This window comes from Arabidopsis lyrata, assembly GCF_000004255.2.
Source record: "Arabidopsis lyrata subsp. lyrata unplaced genomic scaffold ARALYscaffold_4, whole genome shotgun sequence".
Lineage (NCBI taxonomy): Eukaryota > Viridiplantae > Streptophyta > Magnoliopsida > Brassicales > Brassicaceae > Arabidopsis > Arabidopsis lyrata.
Genome location: NW_003302552.1, coordinates 21820981 through 21845569, shown reverse-complemented (window position 1 = coordinate 21845569; position 24589 = coordinate 21820981). Strand labels below are relative to the sequence as shown.

Here is a 24589-nt window from a genome sequence, read left to right as displayed (position 1 = left end):
ACTCTCTGTTTCATTTTTTTTGTAACCATATCTACTTTTATAGATTCGTTTTCAGAACGCAGCCAGTTTGGACGATAAAAGAACAAAAAAAGCTTTTTATTTTCTCCATTGTTGTTGAAGAACAAAATCAGTAGCCCTACCAATAATCAGCGATGAGATGAACACTAGAAAAACCAGCGACTCTGAATTAGATACTTTAGAGTTTTACTTTTATGTAATCCTTTCGCTTCAATCTGTATTATAAGGTTCAAGATCTAGTTAATTATGTTTATGTGACTATATAAATGGACCAAAATATAAAATTTTATCAAACAGAATCTAAGTAAGAATTTGCCGGTTCAGTACAGAAGATTATGTACTTTAACCAGATAGCTTGTTATTTCTCAGTTCTGTGATATTTGGATAAAATCGAGCAACAACCACTAAACAGAGCTTTATACACAACGTTCACATTTGTTGAGAAAAAACTGAGGAAAAAATGATTGATGGCTAATTAGTCAATTTAGTTTATGACCCAGAGAAACAATAAAATGTAAAAGAAAACCAAGAAATGTGAACGTGGAATGGAAATAAATATACCGTTGCGTCACTCTTCTTAATAGTTTTCTAGATTTAATTTATAAAGTCTCTTTGCTTTTGGACCAACTTCGCGTTACTCCACACCACGTACGTGAAACTTCACATGGACTTGTTCAAAATTCCATATTGTAAATTGAAATAGAGTAAATATAATGTTGATTATCATCTAAGATAGTTGTAAATTCATTATGAGCTAAAAGTAAAAGTTTATAAATTGACTCTTCATACGACGTGCATTATTTTAATAATATGTGCAACAAATTCTTTTTCAGTTTTCATTGTACATAGTTTTATAATAATAAATTAATTGACCAAAAATATGCATGGGAGTTGAAATGAAGGTGAGAGTTGGGTGAGAGAGATTAGGACATGCATTGATTTTGATAATTTTGACTAATAATTCTCTTTTGAGTGGTTGTTGGGCAGCCGCAATTTTGCTCAATGTTGAGATGTAGGAGGCATAAAGGCATACACACACACACATTCCTCTTCCTTTCCTTTATTTATATATTTTGTCAAATATATTTGTTTTCACACTGTCCATTATACGTCATCATTTATTCATGTATATTTAGGGAAATTTTCAATTTATATTGAGATATCTTGTCTCAATAATATATTATTTACATAAATTACCATTGTCAATTTGTCATGATTTATCGGAATTGTTAATGAATTAGGAAGTGATTTTAAAAATTCTAAATAGAAGAGATTATGTAACTAATCTTTCTTTTCTGCCAACGAATAATTATGGCTAAAATTAAAGTAAGAAATAAATATCTACACATCAACAATAATACGTATTGTCGTGTTCTCCGCATGGCGTAGGCTGTTTTGGTCCTTGTTCAAAAGTCGGCTGAAATCTCTCTAAGCTGACATTTGTATGCATTGAGTATATCACATGATTCACGTAAAAGGTGAAACTAAAAAGGAGTTGATTAATTTATTGGATTTCGATTAATATTTTGAACTAGTCACCGTTAATTCTTTTTGTTGTTGTAATTTTGGTATGATATCACTTTTGTAGAAGACAGCAAGATCAAGCGCAAGTTAGATTGAGTTTTAAAAAAAAAATCTTATTTATGATTATAAACCATAATATATATAGGGTATTTTAACAAAAAAAAATTATATAGGGTAACAAATAATTTTAGGACGGTCCTGATTTTATATACCAATACATGTGCCTATGTATACAAATGTCACCTATGTATACATTATGAATTTATGATATTAATGCGAAATAGAAAGACAGGGGAAAAATTGAAATATCAACAAGAAAACGCACATAAATATTAAAGGTCCAAGGGAATGCTGCGCACATACGAACTCTTATTACTAATATATATGTTAGATGGTATATTTGGAACACTGTTAGAAACAAATGCACAAACGAACAAAAAAAAAAAGTCACACCTATAATGCTGTCAAAAAAAAAAGTCACACCTATAAACTAAATTTTCAAAAAAAATTTGTATTAAAGACTAAAAAGTGGTCGGAGAATGTAGTCAAAGTACTGTAGATAAGGTTTCCACAATAACGGGAAACGGAAAAAGTTAACTATACGTTATTGACTTTTCTAAGCTAAAACCTTTAATATAAGCTTGAATCATCTAGGCTTTTTGGCAATCTCCATATTGATATATTTTTGGACGAGGAATAATGTGGGTCTAACAAAGTAACAAGTAACGATGATCACTCACTTTCTACAACTATGTATATCTTCAAAGCTAACATTTTAGGAATGGGTCGGTTATGCGATCTAGTCACTTTTGTACATATATATTTGAGACTACGACGTCCCTATGTACATATACGGCTTGGATCTTGCATGCCATATATTTTCCTCTCATGGCACCCACAAAAATAGTGACGCTCGTGAACTTCTATGTTTAATTGTTTTTCTCTTCTTACTCAGAATGATGAATGACTAAACGGAAAACTATATGATTAGTCCGTTATATAATTAAGTAATTAACCTAAACACAAACAAAATTATCTTTAATATGATCGATATTTTTTTTTTTGGGCAAACAATCGCAGTATTTAGTTATATGTTATTTAGATGGCATAATGCATTCTCATTGTTTGCCCCCAAAATAAAAATCATTCTCATTTAGAATCACATATCTATTTGTCAAATATAATTATAGTTATATGTTCGTTTTTTGGTATTGGGGGGTGATTGAATCATTTTTCAAGAAGAGATAGAAACACACACAAAATATGAGGGAGGGCACAAAGAAAAAGAAAAAGAAAAAATTGCACAAGAACAAAAGAAACGTTGAAGACGGTAGAAAGTTATTTTCATCTGCGTTTAAAATTACTCACTTGATCATACTTTTCATCATGCATGTTATATATTCGAACCAATGTATGGCTATCTTCACCCATTCACTTTTTTCATGACCGGAAGCTATTTAATCAGGACTTAGATTAATAGAACTTTCTGATGTATGATTGCATAATGTATAATTAGTATTGACATAATATAGAAAGCATATGATGAAGTTTATGTAAGAGTTGAAGCTCCAAAAGAGGAATTGGTGATTATTCTCATATGAGATCAGTTGTTAGTTTCTATATCTTCAAATGATATTCTTGTTGAAATTAATTCGATATTGAAATAAACAGGGTGCAAACAAATACTATAAAAAATTTGTGTATCTATAATAGAAAAGTGTATTCAAACTCAAACTGAATTAGCTCATTTAAGTAAATGAATCTTAAAATAAAATATACTTCAATGTCAATAAAAGTCGAACTAAAATGAACAATTCATCGTTTTGACAATACTAAAACAAGTAACACATTTCAACTATAACATTCGTTCCCTCCCTCCAGTCACATAAACACGATCCTTTTTTACTTTTAATATCAACCATTAATTAAGATTGAACACAATAACGTGAGCGTATTATTATTGCAGCCTTTGCTTTTGTTTTAATGAAATGTACAATGTTGCTAATTATACCAAAAAATCTTGATGCTTTTTATTGCAAAAAGTAACGCGTCGATGGTGTTGTTTTCACAGTAACGAAGAAATTAAGTACTATACGGTAAAATAATGGACGGCGCATGATGCGTGTTCTCATTTTGATTTTGGATTTTTAGATTTCACAAGTAACTGAATCTTTCAAAGCTTTTTTTTGCAAAGTACATTTCCAGTCAACTTCTTCAAACGGTCGGTGCTTACGTGGCACCATCACTGGGGGTATTCACAAATTTGGACGGAGATAGGGATATTTATGTCTTTTCACAAGTTAAGACAATTTACGCCTTTAGGAATTTACAGTGTTCTAAAAAGCGGTCTAGGCGGTCGCCTAGGCCCCGACTAGGCGCTAGGCTCTTATGCGACGCCTAGATAACCGCCTAAAAACACAGTTTAATGTATTTTTTCAATTTTAATTAGAGTTTTATTTATATATATAGTTATAAATATTCATATATTGTTTAATATAAATATAAATAAATGTTTTATCTAATTTTTGTTTATAATTTCATAATTTTTAGTTTTATATAGATATTTTATATAACTTTTATATATAATATCATATTTATAATATTTTATGTTATAAACGTCTAAACCGCCTAAAAAATCGCCTAGACCCCGATTAGGCGTTCTAGGCGCTAGGCATTGGATCACCGTCCGCTTAGCGCCTAGCGCTTTCTTGAACACTGGGAATTTAGGAGGTTTAGAAACACACATGCGCTCGTCTCGTGCGACTAAATTTCATGACCACACCCAAATTTTTGTTTTTTTAAACAAGCATATATACATTATATGAGATTATACGAGCTTCAATACATTTTCGCTCTTTTAGAGCTGTCTTCTATACTTACTTTTTCTACCACTAAGTTAGAGATATGTAACGAAATTAATCTGTTAACCAAATATATCAAACCATTCCGGTTCATGATTTTCTTTCTTGGTTTACTGTTTCTTTGCACAAAGTTAAATTAGTTACGAATGTTAGATGAATCTTCATCTATGGAGAACTCTCCGAGCCGTCTCTCTGAATGGACACGTGGAGCTCACAAACCCGTCTACCAAATGTAAATACGTTTTCAGCTCGTGACACGTAGCCACATTGATGCTGTTCAAGTGCGGCGAGTCACGGCTGCTCAGCCTAAGCTCCTTACCGACCTCGGCGTAAACCCACGGCGTCTCCTCCACGCGTCTCTGTATCCAGCTCGGCATTATCGAAGTCGTCGACATCTTCACGTTCTCTTGCTCTCTGTTTTCTAAAACGACTCCAGGAACTTTGGTGATAACGTCGTCGGAGTTCACGATTCTTAGAACCTTCGTGCCTTGCTTCTCAAGGAGTTTCCGAAAGCATCTGTTTCCGACACGTGGACCTCCAAAAGATATTACGGTAACCATCGGCGCACGTTTAAACGTCGTTTTGATATCATACGCGGCTAGTGTCGCGATCGCAGCTCCGAGGCTGTGGCCTGTTATCGTTACACTTAGCGGCTCGTCGCCGTAAGATTGGAGTAGCCTTGAGATCTCTTCTCTGACCATGTCTCTCAAACTGTGAACCCCTGAAGTGTACAAGCTTAAAAACCCGCTCTCGACCATGGGCCCAGAGTTAGACCCGTTTAGATTTGGTCCAGTAGGCCCATTAGGGAGATGAGTCAGCGTGGCGCGAAGGTTCTCTAACCATTCGAGACACGTGGCGGTTCCACGGAAGGAGATGACGACGTCTCTACGCCCAAGCCGTGAGATCTCTTCCTTGTCTTGGCAAACTGCCACGTAACCAATCCAGCTGGATTGTGTAGCCATCCAGCTTGGCGCTTTCTCAATCCAACGTGGCAAGTTAATACCTGACGTGGCACGAAGGTTCTTCGTTAGTCGATAACCGGAATTAGGTAAACCGGATCGGTCTAACAAAGTGCTCCTCGGAAACCGGCATGTCGCGTAGGTTGGAGAAGAAGGATCGAAATCAAACGCTTGATAAGCCGATTCGACGAATTGACCGTACCGGAGAATCTCACGCCGGAGATTTTCGTCCAATGGGTCTAAAAGACCATCCCAATTTTGAAGCCCCTGGTACTCCATCCATCTCCGGCCAAGCTTAACCGGGTTATTCGAACCAGAGGGCGAGAATTCGCCGGAACTATGATCTTGGTTTAGTAGCAAACTCTCCCAGGTTTCCGGTTTGGGTAGAACCGGTGGTCGGGAGGTAGAAACTGAAGGAGAAGGAAGAGTAAGTACACATCGACATTGACGATTCGACGTCGTACCATTTATATAAGAAACGACGTCGTGCTTTGGGAGTGAAGGTACTAGTACACTATGCGGACGTACGGGAGAAAGAGAGAGTCTCATTGTTGAGAAAGTGTGTTTGTTTTTTAACTTGTGAAATATTTGATCTGATTAATCAAAGTTTTTAAAGTTATATATAGAGAATGGAGTTTGTTGAAGATAGATTTGGTGTAAGAAGATGAAGTGAAGAAGAGAGAGAGGAAATGGGTTCCTTTTATAGTGAGGGAAATTGGGATCTATAGTGGAGTTAAAGAGATTGTTGATAATGAAAGGACTCGACTCTGAAAATTGTGGACAATGCTTACATAAGTATATGAATTTATATCTAACGCCCACATATACATTGGTACTCGTTTGTGTGTGTGTAGATTTCATGTAGTTTTCGTCTATGTAAAAGCAATAAATATACCAAATTATATTAGAAAGCTAACAATATATAGCTGGGTTTTGTATATTTTATTTAATGAAGAATGAGAGTACAATCTTTGACAAAGTATATAGTATGTGGTACACATAAGCTATGTTTTTTCTTTCTTCCACTTAACTAACATGCACCATAAAGAGAATGTGAAATCAACATTTGAGATCACCAATGGGTTTTACGTTATGACTTGTTCTTCTTTTTTTTAACATCGCGTTATTACTTTTCTAATGTGAATTATATCAATTCACTAAAGAAAAGTAACCGAATTGGTGACCAAAAAAAAAAAAAAAAAAAGTAAATGTATGATAATGAGATACAAGAGATCAATGGACGGCTGAGATGATATGAGACGAGAAAGGAGTGTGTATATAAATATCGGACCGTCGCTTTCGATGGGACTGAACACGTGGGAGTTCTCCCAACAATACGGCTCAGAGAGGCTTTGACACGTGAGGTACAATCACCAGCTCAGCTCGGCTCGGCTCATATCGGCTGGTTTTGGTACTTTCGGCTTAGCCATTCGCCGCAATTGTGAAGGAAATTTACCTCCTATACTCCCACGCCTGGCTTCTAGCATATGTTTTTTTTTAAAACATAAATTAACGCCAAGTTTTTATGTCTACGTATAAAAGAAACATATAACAATATCAGAAGTTTAATTTTCAGAAGATCAATTTTCAAATTTATATATATGTTATTATAAGACGATTTAAAATCTAAATATTAAATGTAAATGTAAAGAGAACCGTCCTTAAGTAATTGGTGGCCACAAGCACCATATTTCTTTTTGACCAAATAATTATCATTTAATAATAGAAAAATACAAAATTTCTTTGTGAGGATTGAACTGGCGATCCCAACCCTTGAAGCATCCACGTTTACCAGCATAATTACTAATGAATTTACTGTAACAAAATCGGCTGCTTAAATATATGTAGCTGTGAACGGCCACAAGCCTAAGATTGGCGTGCTTGTAGTTATGGTCGGATTCGAGTATAAATGATTATATTTGAATGAGCAGAGAAATATTACGGGTTGAATGAATCCATTGTAGGCCGGACTCATTCGAATAAGGCAGTCAAATTAGGTTAAATGTGGTTCGGGTTAGTGTTTTGGAGGAATATACTGCAATAATAAAAAAAAATATTGTATCAGATTTTTGAAATTTATATAGAAGTCTAAGGAGTTGTAAAGTTTTTTCATCATATTAATAGAAAAAACCTTGGACAATGTGATTCATTTTTTTAAAAAAAAGATCTCGTTGTTTTTGCCATAATTCAAAGCTATACTACACATTCTTAATCACAAAAATGGCAAATGTTAATCGAGATCGTAATCAACTTATTAAACTTACGAAATCACAGTTGAGTTGATCACAAACCACATCATCTTAATTAAGTACACGTTGTTTTGGAAATTACACAACCAAAAAAATTTACAAAAAACATTTAATTAATTCCATATATTTCAATACACTGAATCAGAGAAAACATATTGCAACCATTAATTTAACGAAAATATATTTCGATAAACTGAATCAGAGAAATCATATTGCAACCACTAAATTAACTTACTTGCCTATATCGCGGGTTACAGAACAAGTCCAATTAAAAAATTGGAGTGATGTGTTGTTCGGGCAAAACGAGGAATACAAGAAGTGCAACGTGAGTTACTTACTATTTGAAATTTACATCACATGTTTTATTTATATTAGTCTCGTGCTTTTTAATAACCTATAGCCTCATTTTCATTTACAAAGCCTATTAGAGTCTTAGCTGTTTTGCAATATTTTCTTTTTATTGTATTGATAACCATCGTGATTTCTTTTTTTTTTATAACCCAGTATCCAGACCACACAGTGATCTGACTAGTCCACTGGGCCTAAGCCCGCGTCATAGGGATTTTTAAGCCTCCACTTAAGGGCCCTCTGATAAACTGGTGGTCTGGGGCGCCTGAGCAAGTCCGCAGGTAAATTCCCAGGTGGCCACAGAAGTGAGAGAGCGAAACTGCGTCTGGGGAGGATCGATCTCTGGCCTAGACCAACAGGGCGATCCTTCCAACCAAACGAGAACCACTCGCCCACCACCATGTGGTTACCATCGTGATTTCTGAAAGACTGTTTTAACTCTATATACTTCTAAGCATATTACATCGTTTCAAATGCGTTTCAAATGTCACCCACGTGTGACACTAGTAATAAAAACACTTTTAGATTCTCGATATCCTTACAGATTATATGTCATTTGTAGTAAAAAAGAATTATGTAGACTAGGAACTAACTTGAAGAAAATAGTTTCAATTTACACGATAAAACTTAAATACTAAGGAGGAGGAGATACACATGGAATGCATGGAAAATATCTTCGTTAGGGATACGATCCAAAATGCTTAAACAATTAAAGTGATTTGGTGTTCCAACCGATTGGGAACAAATTTCCTATTTTGTAATAAACAAAAATTGCATGTACCACTTTAGGTCTTTTGGTTATAACACGTACTTTACTTACATTCCCCAATTTAAATTTCATCACTTTGGATATATCAAACCAACGTGACCATTCATATATTTGTGGACACAATACTACAACACCACAAAGTCATTAATTAGTTATTTATAATTATTATTTCTTCAGTCTTTTATCCGATGGGACTATTTCAATGTCATTTACATTGGCCATTTTCTTCTTTCGGGACCATTTGTCCACGTTGTTACGGAAAAAACTAAAGAGTATTTTTTTTTTCTATACCAAAAGAAACCTAAGAGGTGAATTTTAAAGGAGGCGAACAGAGATGAATGGAGTGATAGCGATGACTTATACTTTTATCGATGTTGATTTCTTGGAATTGGTGATTTTGTTTACAGTTGGTTTTCGTATAGTATAACCAAATCTTTCACCTTAATATATATATATATATATATATATATATATATGTGGTATCTACCATCCAGTAACTCCTACGATAAACTATTATTATGAATTTCTTATAATTTAAATACGTAAAATATATGTATATCATTAGGAAGTAGAAAACAAATTTTTTTAATTTAGTAACACTTTAACAAATTCATTGTAGTCTTTAGTGGTTCAAGATTGATTATGTTATCAGAGCCGGCCACAAGGCCAAGCAGGCAAATGCTTGCGGCCATTAAATAATATCATTAATTTTCGGTCACATTTATGGAAAAGTTCATGTGGTCTAGTGGTTATAATTCAGTGGTGCAGTCAACAATTCTCGGGTTCGGGTCCTGAAGGTGTATTTTAAACATATTTTTTATTTTTTTAATAACAAAATCATTAAAAAAAAAAAAATGTGGCCCTTTTTTTTCCTCAGCTTGTAGCCACGTGAAACTCCGGACGGCTCTGTATGTTATGATATCAAAAATAATAGCAAGAATATATCATATATGGTGTTTCTCATGCTCTATAGTTAGTATATGAGTTTTCGACCCGGATCCCTCCTATTACCAAAAACAATTTACGAGTAAGTAACAACTTATTTAATTAGGCTGGCATTCTTGAGAGACAAGTTAAATTTATATCTATAGTTTATAGTCTCAATATATAAACAAATTTTAGCTTTCTCTGTAATAAGGTGCGCAAAAAGATTTAGAACTATAGTTTATGTCATGTCCTCTGTTTGTTAGGCTCGATTCTGTACATTTTATCATATTAATTTACTACGTACATGCGTAATATAACCCAAGCGAATGAATGTATTGTCAGTAGCTAACAGTGAAGTCTTTCTTAACGAGTGTTTTCATTTGTTTGTTAAATAAAAATATTAAAATCAACTAAAGCCAGCTAACAGTATCCGGCGCGGCTCGAATAAGTCATAACTAAATGTTTCAATCCTGGAAATTTTCTTACTTTTGTGTTCTGATAAGAATCGAAGTATATTCAAGCCAATACACAAAATTACTCAACACAAGATGCAGATCTTTAATATAATATCTAAGAGGGAATAAAATATCAAACAATCATCATAACATAAATTGAAATTTTGTGTAATTAATTTAAGGAATAGTGACATTAAGTTTACATGCAAAATGGAATTGTTTGGGATATTTACTTAATTTGGTAATAAAGAAGCTTCTTCTCCCATGTCCCAATTGGCCCCAATAGTTCTCTTGTACTATCTCAAGTTTAAAATTTTTCGAAATTTTTTAATTGTAAATGATTCTTTTGGATTTTACTTTACAAAGTAATAGTTGCAGTTTTTGTAAATTGTACAACAATATCTAAAACGTCTAATGTTATCAAATTTCGTGCGTTTGTAAGACTAAGACCTAAACATAAGTTTCTAACAAACTAACATGGTTGAAAGGAAAACAAAATCTGAATTTAGGGCCTTTTTTTCCCTGTCACGCCTTGAATTAGTTTTCTACGTTACTCTCCTTATAAAACTAAGCCTAAAAACATATTCAGCTTTCTAATCATTACACTTTCCTTATTTCTCAATCATTGATAGTTAGATCTTCAACGAATGAAAATGCATTTACATTCAGAACGAACAATGCCAAGATACTTGCAAGACATTTTCAAGTTTTGTAGAAAATCTTTAACCGAATATCTAAAAATAATTATCATTGAAAAAAGTTCCTTTGGGATTGTGTTTCTTGGATGATTTAATAATTAATAGAGTTTTGCCCAAGTAGACACAAGCAAGAAAGGTGAATTGTTGAAAAACAAAGTGTCCACTTTCCTCATTTTTTTTTTCTTGTTGACTATTTTCTTTTTATATATCCTTTCACAGTTTCACCAACCACTTAAATTATTGCCTTTGATTTTTTAAAAATTTTCTTTATTCCCAATGATTACTTGATTCTTTTTTTTCTTTTGTACGTAAGGCCAATTAATTGCAAAAAAATTTCCTTATATGTGAATATATTTTTAAGTAATAAATGCTGATGATATGTTAGTTGATTGATGATGGAAACCAATTCACACTCGCTGATTAAATGCAAGAAAAATATGAAAATGAAGACAACAAGAACACTATTATCTTATGGAAAGTGCGAACTATAAAGGATATAAAATCTGTTCAATATTATCGATCGAAATCAAAATCTTCTTACAAACATAATATCATCGTTATCAACCTTAATGCTACTTAGAGTGTTAGATCTAGTATATTATACCATTAAACAAAATTTCATCCAATATCAACATAATTTTCGTACAATGTATTATATCAATAGTATTAATTTATACAAATATCATTCTAATGCCATCAAAATATAAAATATTAGAATGGAATAATTTAATCTATTTGATGCAACTAGAATGGTAGTATATATAAAATGTTGATGAAGTATTAGACCATACACAGGGGCACTTTTTACCCGGGTGTAAGGAATAAGAAAAACAAAAATAATAGAAAAACAAGGTTGGAGAGAGGCAACGGGTGTAAACTTGCAACTTTTTTCCAAGGGGTGTAAGTGACACGTGGCCAGCGCTGAATAGAGACAGGCAAAAACTCGGTCAGAGACAGGCAAAATTATCATCTCTCACTATTTCTCTCTTTCTTTACTTTATTATAATACTTTATTACTCATTCCGTTTCGATTTAGTTAACGTTTAAAGTTTTTTCACACAAATTAAGAAAGCATTAAATTTTCTGTTTTATCTTTTATTAATATATTTTATAAAAAATTTCATTGGCCAAAACATTAAAACAGTAGGGATAAAACTGGAATTTTTACCAAACATTTGCATTGAAAAAACGACAACTATTATGAAACAAAATTTAAATCCTAAAATGACAACTAAACTAAAACGGAGAGAGTATAATATTATAATACTGTTAACACCCAAGACACACATGTACTAGGCCTGGGCATTCGGTAAGAACCGATTAAACCGAACCGAAAGAACCGACTATTTCGGTTATCGGCGCTGACTGTGAGAGGAGGCTTGAACCGATCGGCAAAATTATTTTGAGAATTCGGTTACCGGTTCGGTTCGGTTCGGCATCACCTAACCGAACGGTTCTTCGGTTCTCTCCCACCATCACCTGTCTTTGAATAAGCTTCATGGAACTCCCAAGGAAACGAGGATGAGTTGGGGATGTTGAAGATCCGCCGCCATGGACATGCTCGAAGAAAGACGAAGGACTGAAAAAATAATAAACGAAACGCTAGGTTTAGATGCGTTTAATATATCTAGGCTACCTTGGGCTTATTTAATAGGAAATATGTTAAATGTAACATGGGTTAAACCTAAGCTACATGGAATCGGAAGCGGGTACGCGGAAGCGGAAGCGTTTGGAATCGGGGAAGCGAATTTTTTTTAAAAAATAGGAAGCGGGTACGTGTTGGAAGCGTATATATATATATATATATATATCATAAAATACTAAAAATAAAATCATATTAAAATAAATTAGATGAGTACTAAGTTTCAAAATCTAAAAATTATTTGACAGAGATTACGATCGTGAGGAAAGATTATTTTATGTACAACAAAGGTTTAAAACAGTGAAGCAAAGCTTTTTTTTTTTTTTCATCTCCTAAAATCATAGTTTCTTTGTTAGTTAAGTTATAATATATTGGGCTAAACTGGGCCACAAACAAAACAAATTAAAAGCCCAATTCTCTTTGTCATCTTCTTTAACGTGATAATGTCAATAATCAAAGTAACGCAGCGACGCTTCCGATCTTCTCCGACGACGATTCCTACTCGGAACCTTACGCTTCCACCACGATTCTGAATGACTTACTTTGGGAATCGCGATTCCGAGGCGCTTCCGAGCGATTCCGGGCGATTCCGCTTCCGTTTCCGATTCCGGAGCGAGAATCGGCATATCTTTGGCGTTAAATGTAACATGGGTTAAACTGTATTTGCAGGCCCAAATTTTGTTACAGCCCAAGATCTGTTACATAAAATAGAAAAACCTAAACATAATTACCTAAACCTAAATTGTGTTTCTTCAATGTTTCTCTCGCAGCCACTTTCCCTTCTACCTCTCTCATACCCTAGTGAAACCTTATACATCTGCTTCACATCTCTCATTTTCTTCTCTAAATACTCACAAAATTAGTAACGACATGAAAACTTCAACGTCGCCGATCCTTCTCCTTCTGATAACTCTTTTCTTTTTTACGCTTCTTAAGTATAGTTGCTTAAAATTTAGTATCCTCGGTTATTACAGTTTTATGATGTTGTTCTTTGCGGCTGCTTGGTAACAGGTCTCGTCGGACGGGATCAAAGGGCCGTACATCACCGTCTCTTCTCTCACAATGTCGAAACCTTATTTTTAATGGGTTTGGGCCAATTTTTTGTAAATTTGATCATGGGTTTGTAATTTGTTCTTATGGGCTTGATGAATTGGTTTGTAAAAAATTTCATTGGCTTTTATTTACTATCGGTTAACCGAATGAACCGAAAAAAAAAACAAAATCAGTTCAATTCAGAATTAATTTTTTAGCCTATAACCGAACCGAATAAACCGAAATTTTATTCGGTTCAATTCGGCAGGATTTTTGAAAAACCGAAAAACCGGAAAACCGAACAAACCGAACAAACCGAACCGTTTAACCCGATTAAACCGAGTGCCCAGGCCTAACATGTACTACTGCGTGTGCCCTTACAATATACTTTCCACGGATCCGTATGAGTCCCACATTTGTGAATTTATTAGTTAATCAATAAATAAACAGAATTGCAATTATATGACCACTTCAGTCCACAGAGCTGGTCCAAATCCAGCCGTCTTTTGTATCTGACCAAAGTCCATCAATTATCATTCAAATCGTACTTAAATTTTCAATTAGAACTATTTTGTTCTATATAATTAATGTAGCCACCGTCCACTACAAATCAATCTCATAACTCATTACTCAATAATGGCCAAACAAAGAATTTGAGTGTATTGGTTTCGCGTTGTATTGAATTTGTTTTAAGTGATTTATCTATGTTTTGCGGCAAAAAATCAGCAGTTAGGAAAATTAGCAAGAAATTACTATGAGAAGAGATAAAGGTTACTAGTTTTATTTTATTTATTTTGTTAATTTTAAGCAGATGTTGCATGCATCCTATAAAAATAAATGATTTGTGAGATTAAGTCATATATTCTTAAAAATAGTATAGGATATTAGGATGTATGATTTGTGAGATTAAGTCATATATATTCCAATGTCTTAACATTTCTACTTATTACATTCACTATATATATATATGATTTGTGAGATTAAGTCATATATATTCCAATGTCTTAACATTTCTACTTATTACATTCACTATATATATATATATATATATATAGCTTAGCCAAAGTTAGTTTGTTTGTTTGTGAAGCAAAAGCAACCTCCAATTTTCTTTTATATACTTTGGCAGTTTGGCCTAGGTTGTTTATTAACTTATATACGTATACATCACACTTAATTGCAATTTAGAGGAAATTACATTAAACAAAAAGCTCTGTTTTGGTGAATCTATAATAATCCAAAATCTTAATACAAACTGTTTAATGCGAAATCTAATATCAAACTTTATTTATTAATTACCATGTAAGAAGATTTAGATGCTCAGCTGATTTTGCCATTGCCTAGGCAAACAAAGCTAGCTTGTGAACTTTTGGAAGATGAAGGCATAATGGATTAATAGCTTAAGGCTTGGTTTACTGAAATCCAAAACTGATATAATCCTTCTTTGGAATCGGTAATTTCTTGCTTTGACTTGCCCCTTTTTCTGTTCAAAAATGTCCAAAAGACCAAAACTCTTATATCTATCTTTTTTTTTGTTAATTAATTAATTTTTTACATTTCAAAAATAAAAACTTGGTAATTTGTTTTTGATTAAATACATCTCTCTTGGATATTTTACCGGTGAGAAATCAATTGGATCCCCCTCTGAAAACAAAAGGTGAACAAGCTTTTGGGCTCCCATCGATTATCTGTAGCCCACTTGATTTTTTCTTAGCCCAACTGAATCAACAAAATATGTTTTTTCCCTCGGCCGATCGTATAAGTTGTAACAGCTGGCTATTTGAATCCATGTATGAAAAGAGCACCGATTTATTATCACTATTATTTAAAATTGTTACAAGTTACAACAAACGGTGGATTAAAAGCTCATAAATAAACACCGGTGGATTCGTTGCAGGATGCGCCACTGTATTTACGAATATTACGATATCATGAACCATTTAGATACAAAAAGTCAAATGTATAGACTAATATTTAAATGTACACTTCTTTTGTTCTTGTTAACCATAGTAACCTGAACCACTTTAACAAAAAAAAAAAAAAAAAAAAGGGTAATCTGAACCAATATAAGAGGGTCGGCCGAAGTTACTCGAATCGACCGTAACCATAAATGTGATTTTGTTTCAAATAGGATCAAATTAACAAACTACATCTCATTGAAGATGTTGTGTTGACTGAGTTTTATAATCCATCTAAAATATTATGAGATTGATGAATTGAGGAAGTGACTGTGATTGACACAAACCAGAGAATATATGGTGTTGAATCAAGAAACCAGCAGTCTGATATATCAAAGGATGTATCTGACGTCTGACATAGTTCTTGAACTAGTTCCGACATTAATACAGGAAGCTGAGTTGTGACACTGCTTTGAAGAGTTGGAGTACATAAGTTTGGGGACGACTTGGACAAGCCAAGAGATGTCTGCTGAGCTGGATAAACATCTTGAATAGTATATTCAAGATGAGAACGTGAAGACAAAGTTTTCTTGTCCATAAAGAAAAAGGAAATTTGTCAATTCCTATTTTGGTGTAGAATAGAAAATTCCTATTAGTGTAGAATAGGAAAATTGTCAACTCTAGGGTTGAGCAATTGTTATAAATACCAAGAGGGCGCTTCATGAAGACTTGCGCGCCTCATGGTATTCTCGAGAGATGCACACAAGGTGTGTGGCGTCGCCCCACCAGATATGATGTAAGATCTATTGGTGGTTTATTCATCTAGAAAAGAATGATAGGCATAGTAGTGCTCGATATCATATTCAATTGTAATTGCAATCTTGTTCTAGTGGATTTGTTCTGGACTAGGTCCCGGGGATGTAGGAAAAACCGAACCCCGTTAACAAACTCTTTGTGTCGTTTACTTTATCCTCATACATACTCAGACTCGAACATATACGTACTCGAACACATAGACTTAGCCACAAATATGCGTTTACACTCATGACCACCAACGTTTTCATATGCAAATTTGCAACGTTTGAAAACTTATAATATTGTTAGCACTTTTTCATAAACATTTAGTCTTTTAGTTAATGAAAACCCAAAACCGTTTTAACAAAAAAAAAAGCTTGTATATGGATCATTTCATGATAACCCTCATTAAGAATTTATTTTTGCTGAAAAATCATTGGAAAGCTATTTGAAGAGTTTATAGTAGAGTTTGATTCCTTTCAATTTATTTATTACGTTTCAATTTCATCTTCATAAACGTGTTAATAATTTAATTTGAATTTTTCACATATTTCAAAAGATTAGTGTAAAATCCTTCACCTACACAAAACAATAAAATAAAATGGCGCGTTGTCTTGCGTTCTTGTCGTTATGAAACAAAGTGGATAAGGATTTTACTTTTAGGAACTCGGAAATAAAGCAGAGTTCAAAGAATTTGATCGCACAATGAGTAATATTCTCTGACCATTGAATTGCTAACTTTTATTTATGATACTCCGTATAGTTAAAAGTTTGACGACCGTTGTACTTGCCTGGACAGTGGTATTCGCAAAACCATCGTATCGTACGTTGTTTCTTGTTTGGAAAGATTCTAAAACAAAGCAAAATAAATAGAATCTACTACATGCGGTGCCTATGTCAAAAACATTAAATACTCACTTTTGCATGTTATAAAGTTCTGTCTACAAAACGACATAAATTGTATTTATATAATTTTTTTACCCAAATAGACAAAACTTGTGCTGTCTCTTACGTCTCCCCTGAACCGTCTTTTGGCAGTTGTTTAGATCCGACTAGACGCTAGATTCTCATGCGACATTTAGATAATCATCTTGACCGTTTAAAATTACATAGATTTTGTTTAATATTTTTTTTTTAATTTCAATTAGAGTTTTATTTATATATAGTTTAATATAAATATAAATAAATGTTTTGTCCAGTTTTTATTTATAATTTCATAATTTTTGTTTTATATAGATATTTTATATAACTTTTATATATAATATCATATTTATAATGTTTTATATTATAATTAAACGTCTAAACCGTCTAAAAAATCGCTTAGACTCCGATTAGACGTTCTACGCGTTAGACACTTCACTGCCCGCTTAGTGTCTAGCGTGTTTTTGAAAATTATTTCTTTGTATATCGGATTAACAATATAACATGTGAAGTAGGATGTAATTAATAGTTATGTAAAGTAGTTTAATTGGAGCTATTTTTTCTTATGTACAGAAACAAACAAAGTAAGTAAATAAAAGCGATACAAGTTGTGAAATCTTTATCCGGTTTTGTGTGTATAAAAGATCATAAAATATACTATAATGCAAGTATGGAACCAGATTCCCCGTGGCAAATGGGCTAAACTATAAATAAAAACCATACGAATACAAAAAGTTCTTTAAAAAATTTGTTTGACCTTTTATGCTTATAACAACTCTATTGGTGGAATGACGCATAATGTTGCCAAAACGCATTCATGATATATAACATGAGCTGATTTTGTTCAACTTGTGTACTCATGCGCCGTTGAAACCGAGATAGTTTCATGCACGCCTGCTGATTTCATGCACGCCTGCTGATTTCCTTGCTCTTATATATTATTCATATATCTTGAAAATTGATGATCAAGACTAGCTAGTATATATATATATATATATATTTATATTCACTGAATGCATGTAGGTACGTACTTAGACATTGCTCTTGCTCAAATGCGTCCGAGCTGGAGATTTCGCATCTTAGCTTCAACAAACTTCATCCTTTTAATTTGTTATTTTTCTTTTAATGTTCCTCCTTTTAAATATGATCTTTTTTTTACGCGAATATGATTTTATGTTCTACGTGATATTTATGTTTTGCAAAGTGAAAAAGCAATAGTTTTGTTTTAGTACATTTTAAATGCAAGGAGTTTAAGGGTTTTAATTTTTTTTTGCGTAATTTGGAACTACAGATTTTAATTTCCTTTTTCTCCCCTTGTCCTAAATTTTTTAGTTTAGAAATCGTCTCGTATTTAGTTTAGTCTTCGCCGTAAACTGATTTCGATAACGCAATATAACAGCTAATTATGGTCAAAATTTTGTTTTTCGTTCTACACGCCGTGTGTGAATTGATATTCTTGCATGTAGTTACATTGCAAAACCAAGAGATCAGACCAAGGTAAGCCAACTTTAGATAAATGGTCGATATTTTCACTGATGTTCTAACTTCTAATTAAGTAAATGGGTTTCAGAGAAGGAAGGATTTATGTGTATATATATTATCTTAATATTTTTTTTCAAAAAGTGAAATCTGATATTGCAAAAAAAATGGTATATGGCATTTGCAGTTTGAGCAATGGCTATTTTTTTGCCAATTTTTGTTTATGTATATTGGGGTTCATTGAAGTTAGTTAATATTGATTTGTTAAGAAAATGCATATGTATCCTTCTTTTGTTTTTCTGTGATCCTTCTTTTAATTATGCCAAAATGATTTTATGTTCTACATGTGATTTTTATGTTTTGCAAAGTGTTTTAAACTTTTAATCAGTATTTTTGTTTTAGACTGAGTGTGGATTTAAAATGCAAGAATGTTATTAAGGTTGTAATTTGTTTTCGGAATTTGGAATAACATATTTTAGTATAATGTTTTCCCCTCATCGTAGATGTTTTAGTTTATGAATTCTCTTGTATTTATATTATAGTCTTTGCCAAAAAAACTGATTTTGAGAAGGAAAACTTAACAGCTAATTATATATGGTTAATTTGGTTGTTTTTGACTTCTTACTACACGCAGTGTGTGAATTAATATTAATAGATTTTCATGCAGTAACATATTTGCAAGCCCAAGTGATCAGAGTTATTGACTTATTGTTATATAAGTTAAGCCAAAAAATTTTTTTATACACGCTTGATTTATCACTTATTCACATTAATGTATCACAGAGATTCTACCTTCTAAAGTAAGCCAAATTTAGAAAAAAGGCTTGATTTATCCCATCGTCGAGAGATTGATTATACAACACCAGTGTTATTAATTATGACGACTGTAATTTTTATTTACTTTTAACAATGTTGTCTATATGTTGAAGCCAATTTTTCTACTGCAAATAGGCCGTTGATATCTTAGTGTAAGGTAAAGAATATTATCGTTCGAAACTTATTCGTAATGATAAAGTATAGTATTTTTTTTGACAACAGATTACAGTTAATTATAGATGTTCAGCAAAATTATTCGTGGTTCGGGTAAAAAAAGACTAGTTGTGGTAAAGTAAAAGAGATAGCCGACAAAAAAAGCTACGGTAAATGATAAAGTAAGTACGGTTAAAAAGAAATTACTCGATAATACCGGGGGGGAAAAAAAAAAAGAAGAGCTCCTTGGCGACGAGAAGTAGCCGCCGGAATCGAGAGGCCAAGGCGGCCGTAGTTAGAGAGCTTAACGGAAAATGACGCGCGACGTTGATTAGTCTCCGGAGGATCTTTTGTAAGTATCGATCCCATCATGCTTTAAGAAATTCGATAGACTTTGGATGATTGGTTTGATCGACAATTGATAATTGAATTCCTAAAGCGTTCAAGTTGTTTATGGTTAGTGAGAATTCGAATATACTGGTGAAAATTTCGCGTATTTTGTCTCAATTTTGATAATACCAATTGTAGATTTGTGGTTTATCCATGTGTTTCAATAATGGTTTCTAGTGATTCATATAAGCACTTTGTTGATGCTGCTTACATTAATCAAACACAGTTACGTCTTAAGCTCAAATTATGAACTACTTGTGCTTCTAAATCTTTTATAAACCCAAAAGAAACAGAGATCCTTTAAGAATTGGATATATATTAGAATCACTGCTTGGGTAAAGAGAAAGAGTATTTTTTTATGACATTACATTAAGCTTTTTCTGTGATATAAACAATGGGGTTATCTGTTTACATGCACAACATTTACTTGGTTGCTGTTTCGTTATAATTTTCATAATGTTACATAGAGTAGATACATCAGGGATGCAGATAAGGACTACAATATCCATAATCGTAAACTTAATTCAAAAGACTGAGCCATGCAAATTGCCTTGTTGAATTCTGTGGCATTCTTTGCCATCATCTTCAGGAACTGCTCTTCTTTATTGTATCAATGAATCTTTCTTGTATAAAATCGTTGCTTGAGATGTAGTCAAGAAAATCGTTGAAACTAAACTCTCCGTAGGCAGGTGTATTGTTTGCGTTGACGAGTTTCGGTGCTGGACTTATTTTCTTGTGCAGAGGTAGACTGTGAAGACTTGCAAAAGATAGCCTTTTGACATCTTTGTTCACTGTTACACGATGAATGACGCTCTTGTATATGCCGTTGCTCATCACTTCTACCTGATCTCCCAGCTGAACTATCAAAGCTCCTTCGATATACGGCACACAAACCCAGTTTTTGTTGCAGTCCATTATCTGGAGTCCCTGGCTACTTTGAAGTAATATGGTCAGTGAGCTGAAGTCTGAGTGTGGTGGCATTCCCAAGGCGATTTCAGGTTCCGGACATGCTGGATAACAGTTCACTGCCATGACTTGTGAGCCTCCTTCAATCTCTTCTTGTAAGTAATTTTTCTCCAGTCCCAGGCTTTCTGAGATAGCTTCTATTAATTGCTTATGTAGCACATGTGTTGCCTCTGCATACTTGCCCACTTTATCCCTGAAAGGAAGGAGTAAATCAGAAAATAATATCAGTTTTCACTCAAAGATTTCTTACAACTCTTTCCAAAGAGAGCTAGCTTTTGTAAATTTTGAGATACTGAAGCTGGCCTAAAAGTATGTTTTACTTACTTGTAGCATGGAGGATTTGATGGCCACATATTGATCCACTTTGAGAGTGGATGAGAGTAATGCTTGATGAAATCTCTCCAGTAGTGAACTCTGTCTGTGGAATGGTTAAGGCTTGTGCCATACCTTACTGGCTCATGAACATTTGCAGACACCAGAAGCATCTTCTCCTCCACAGGTAAGTCAAAGAACTGTGTTGCTGCATCAAAGGCATCTTTAACCACTGATGATGGTATTCCATGGTTTCTAACCTGTAGGGAAGTAAAAGTTAGGGCCTTTATCTCTTAGTTTTGTACAGAGTAGAGAAAACATGCATGCATGCAACTTGTGTTCTCATTTAAGACTAAGATTGAGGATTTTGTCTTTTCTTTTATTGTTTGCCCTGATCAGGGGCTTTATTCCTATGACATAAATGCAAGGAAACAAAAGCCGACTTTCCAAGTCATATCCGAAGTGTGATTGGTAGATGTGATTGGACTGAATTTTGATGAAAGTGAGGAATAATTTTCACGAAATAAACACCAAACTTGCTGGATTTTTGATAAAGCATGACTTATTTACCTGAAAGAAACCAAACTCCTTGCAGGCCATGCTAATCTCGTGGATTGCGCGGGATCTAAGCAGAGGTTGGTTTAGAAGAGAGAGATCAATGACAGGAAGTGTTGTCTCAGTGGTGCCTAAGCTTGAACCAAGAGCTGGCCTTTGCGAAGGGGGAAGAACGTAACGATCAGGGACTTGAGGCACACCTGAATTGGTAAGTGTCATTGCACTTGTAAAAGAATCATCAAGCAAACTCTTATTCGTTTCCTCCATTATTTGTTTGTTTGCTTAAAATGATTTTCTTTCTTTCTTTGCTCTTTGTTTATTTAGTACTACTACTAAAGAGTATGCAACATGCATAGCGTATATTTATACTTGTTAAAAATTCTTCTAGAAAGATAATATCCCAATTTTTTTAATTTTTATTTTTTCCTAGTTTGCTTACGGTATTGGAAACCTCCTGCAGCTTCTGTTCATCTTTAACATTAAATGAAGTGTGACAGATCAAATTGTGGATATGCTGTGAATTAGTATATAAAAGTGAATGGGGACACACACGTCTTGCATCTTTTTATACATTTAGTAGTCCATATGACAGTTTCAATAGACCGGTGACTAGCTTAACAGAATTCGTGTTCAGGGGCAAAATCGTCTTTTCATCGGATCAGGCTGGTAACGTATTCCTCTGTCTGGACTGGATTTACCGCCATTAAGATATTTTGGTTTCCACTTTTAAGGCAAAAAAGAAAATAACATATTTCTGTGTCACTGTGTGTGTTGACGTCATTTATGAGGATGAATATGGGTCGAGATTCATGTTGCATCATTTTATTCAATAGTATATAAGTATTAATAAACGGTTTTTAAGCATGTTAAAATGTATCTGTACAAATACAAAAAGATCTATGAGTTGGTTTTTCCTTTTGTCGAAGGTGATTGAGTTCCTCTAGCATTGGAGGAGGAGAGAGAGAGAAACTAGTAATGTGACATTGGAGACTAGAGAGTAGATTATTTATTTTTAATTGTTTTCTAAATTTGAATTTAAACTTCTATTAAGTGCTTCTTTTTTGTTTCTAAGCTCAACAGTCAATATATTAAGTACTTCTGGCTTAAGCAGTTGGTTGGATACCATGTCGGCTGGATAAGCCAATTTCTTTGACGTTATGGGCCGAAGAGTAACAGGCCCAAATTTATGATAACGGGCTTGGAAGTTGGAACTTGACAATGTGAAGTAGTTTAGTTATCTTCTACAATCTGTAAATGCTTTCATAATTGGATCATTTCATTTCATATACAAGGAAGCTTTTAGTAATATAGTAATCAAAAGTGGATTATAAAAAGTTTCGATTTTCCGACGACGGTTTAAGGGTCAATTTTGAATATTTTGTCATTGACGTGCATATCTTAACAAGACTATGTATCTGTCATGGAAATATCTGGACCAAAAAAATACTACTTTTCTAAAGTAATTATTTGCAAACGTGGTTAAACAGAACAATTTTTTTTAAAAAAAAAACATTAATTCAAACATCTATTCAATGTATATTTAGTTGTAATTAAAAAATAACATATGGTACCTATTCTTTTAAGTTTTTTTTTCCCCTCCTTTGAAGCTAATAGTCTTTAGGTTTTGGTTCCTCTTTGGGTTGTTGTTGTAACTACTTGTAATACAGTTTTGTCTCACCATTTGGGATTTTTGCATGACACGATAATGATTATCAAAGCTCAACATGGCACGCTCTAGTCTGAGCCGCCTCTAGAAGCCACCTCTGAATTCTGTTCTTTCTTCCGATCTCCTAAAATATGTTTAATGTTTTGGTCAAATAAATTAATAGCTTAGTGATTATACTATTTGGTTCTTGTTCTATCATTGACCATTTCGCTTTTATATACGAGTTACTTATCAAAATTGTTGTTTTTTTCGTATGTATTCATCTTTTCGAATATTGTAAAGATTTGTTTCACCTAACATCTATACCCATCTTTGATCATTGACAAATATATACATATTAGAATGGCCTTAGAACGTGTTAGGCATCTTCCTACTATTATCATATTACCTAATCTCCAATTTTATAACATTTTTTTTCTTTTTCTTAAAGAGTTAGGATGTGATTTCGAATATCTCTGTTCATCTTTTTTTTTTCTGTGCAATTAATCTGACCCAATGCCTTCGACAATTTTTTCCAATCTGACAACTTTTGAATATGGAACTTAGTCAATGGTCAACACCTTGCTAATTGCACCAAACAAACTTCCATTTATTCAATAATGAGATTTTGTTCATAAAAAGCTTTCATGTATTTTGTGCGATTCAACAAATAAATCTTGTTCAAACCTACAAACTTATCCACACAAAACCTCCATAAAATGTAATATAAGAAATAAAAAATTGTTTTTGGGTGGGAAATATCTTAAATATATAACAATGCCAATTAGACATCAACAAATTAAAAACTAAAAAAAAAATACTATATATATGAACTCATAGATTTGAATTTTTTTTGAGTAAATACATGAAAATAATTGTTTTCAGAAAGAAAAAAAAATTTGAATTGTAGCTGATCTTTTGCTACAAATTAAGGAATCTTGGCACCTGCAGAATCTATAACATGTTAATTAAGTACCAAATACAATACAATTTTTTTGTCAACTACTCCCTCCGTTTTCGAATAGTTGTCGTTTTACAGTTTTTTTTTTGTTTTAAATTAGTTGTCGTTTTAAGGTAATAATGTAATTTATGCCAATAACTACCCAAATTACCCTCATTTTATTGAACACAAATTATTTGTAAATAATTACTTGTCATTTTTATGAGGTTAATATAGTCA

At 33.2% G+C, this 24589-nt stretch overlaps 2 protein-coding genes and 1 long non-coding RNA gene across 5 annotated transcripts; 1 reads left to right on the top strand and 2 right to left on the bottom strand.

The window, feature by feature from the left end:
* Nucleotides 1-4314: 4314 nt before the first annotated feature.
* On the bottom strand, nt 4315-7621 carry LOC9316206 (phospholipase A(1) DAD1, chloroplastic). Its single transcript, XM_002880093.2, has one exon. The coding sequence runs from the start codon at nt 5909-5911 to the stop codon at nt 4565-4567; it is 1347 nt and encodes a 448-aa protein (XP_002880139.1). The 5' UTR covers nt 5912-7621; the 3' UTR covers nt 4315-4564.
* Nucleotides 7622-18064: 10443 nt separating this feature from the next.
* On the top strand, nt 18065-22689 carry LOC110229512. 3 transcript variants are annotated; one of them, XR_002332905.1, is made up of 6 exons: nt 18065-18590; nt 19611-19893; nt 20673-20992; nt 21228-21396; nt 21805-21972; nt 22399-22689. It is a non-coding gene; the product is annotated as an uncharacterized LOC110229512 (long non-coding RNA). The 3 variants fall into 3 exon arrangements; XR_002332903.1 differs by having other exon boundaries at nt 18072-19893; XR_002332904.1 differs by lacking the exons at nt 21805-21972; nt 22399-22689 and adding an exon at nt 21609-21706 and having other exon boundaries at nt 18075-19893.
* Nucleotides 20125-22031, bottom strand: LOC9318049 (protein DMR6-LIKE OXYGENASE 2). Its single transcript, XM_002880091.2, has 3 exons — nt 21780-22031; nt 21222-21469; nt 20125-21090 (listed from the first exon to the last, which is right to left on the bottom strand). The coding sequence occupies exons 1-3, from the start codon at nt 22029-22031 to the stop codon at nt 20517-20519; spliced, it is 1074 nt and encodes a 357-aa protein (XP_002880137.1). The 3' UTR covers nt 20125-20516.
* Nucleotides 22690-24589: the final 1900 nt, after the last annotated feature.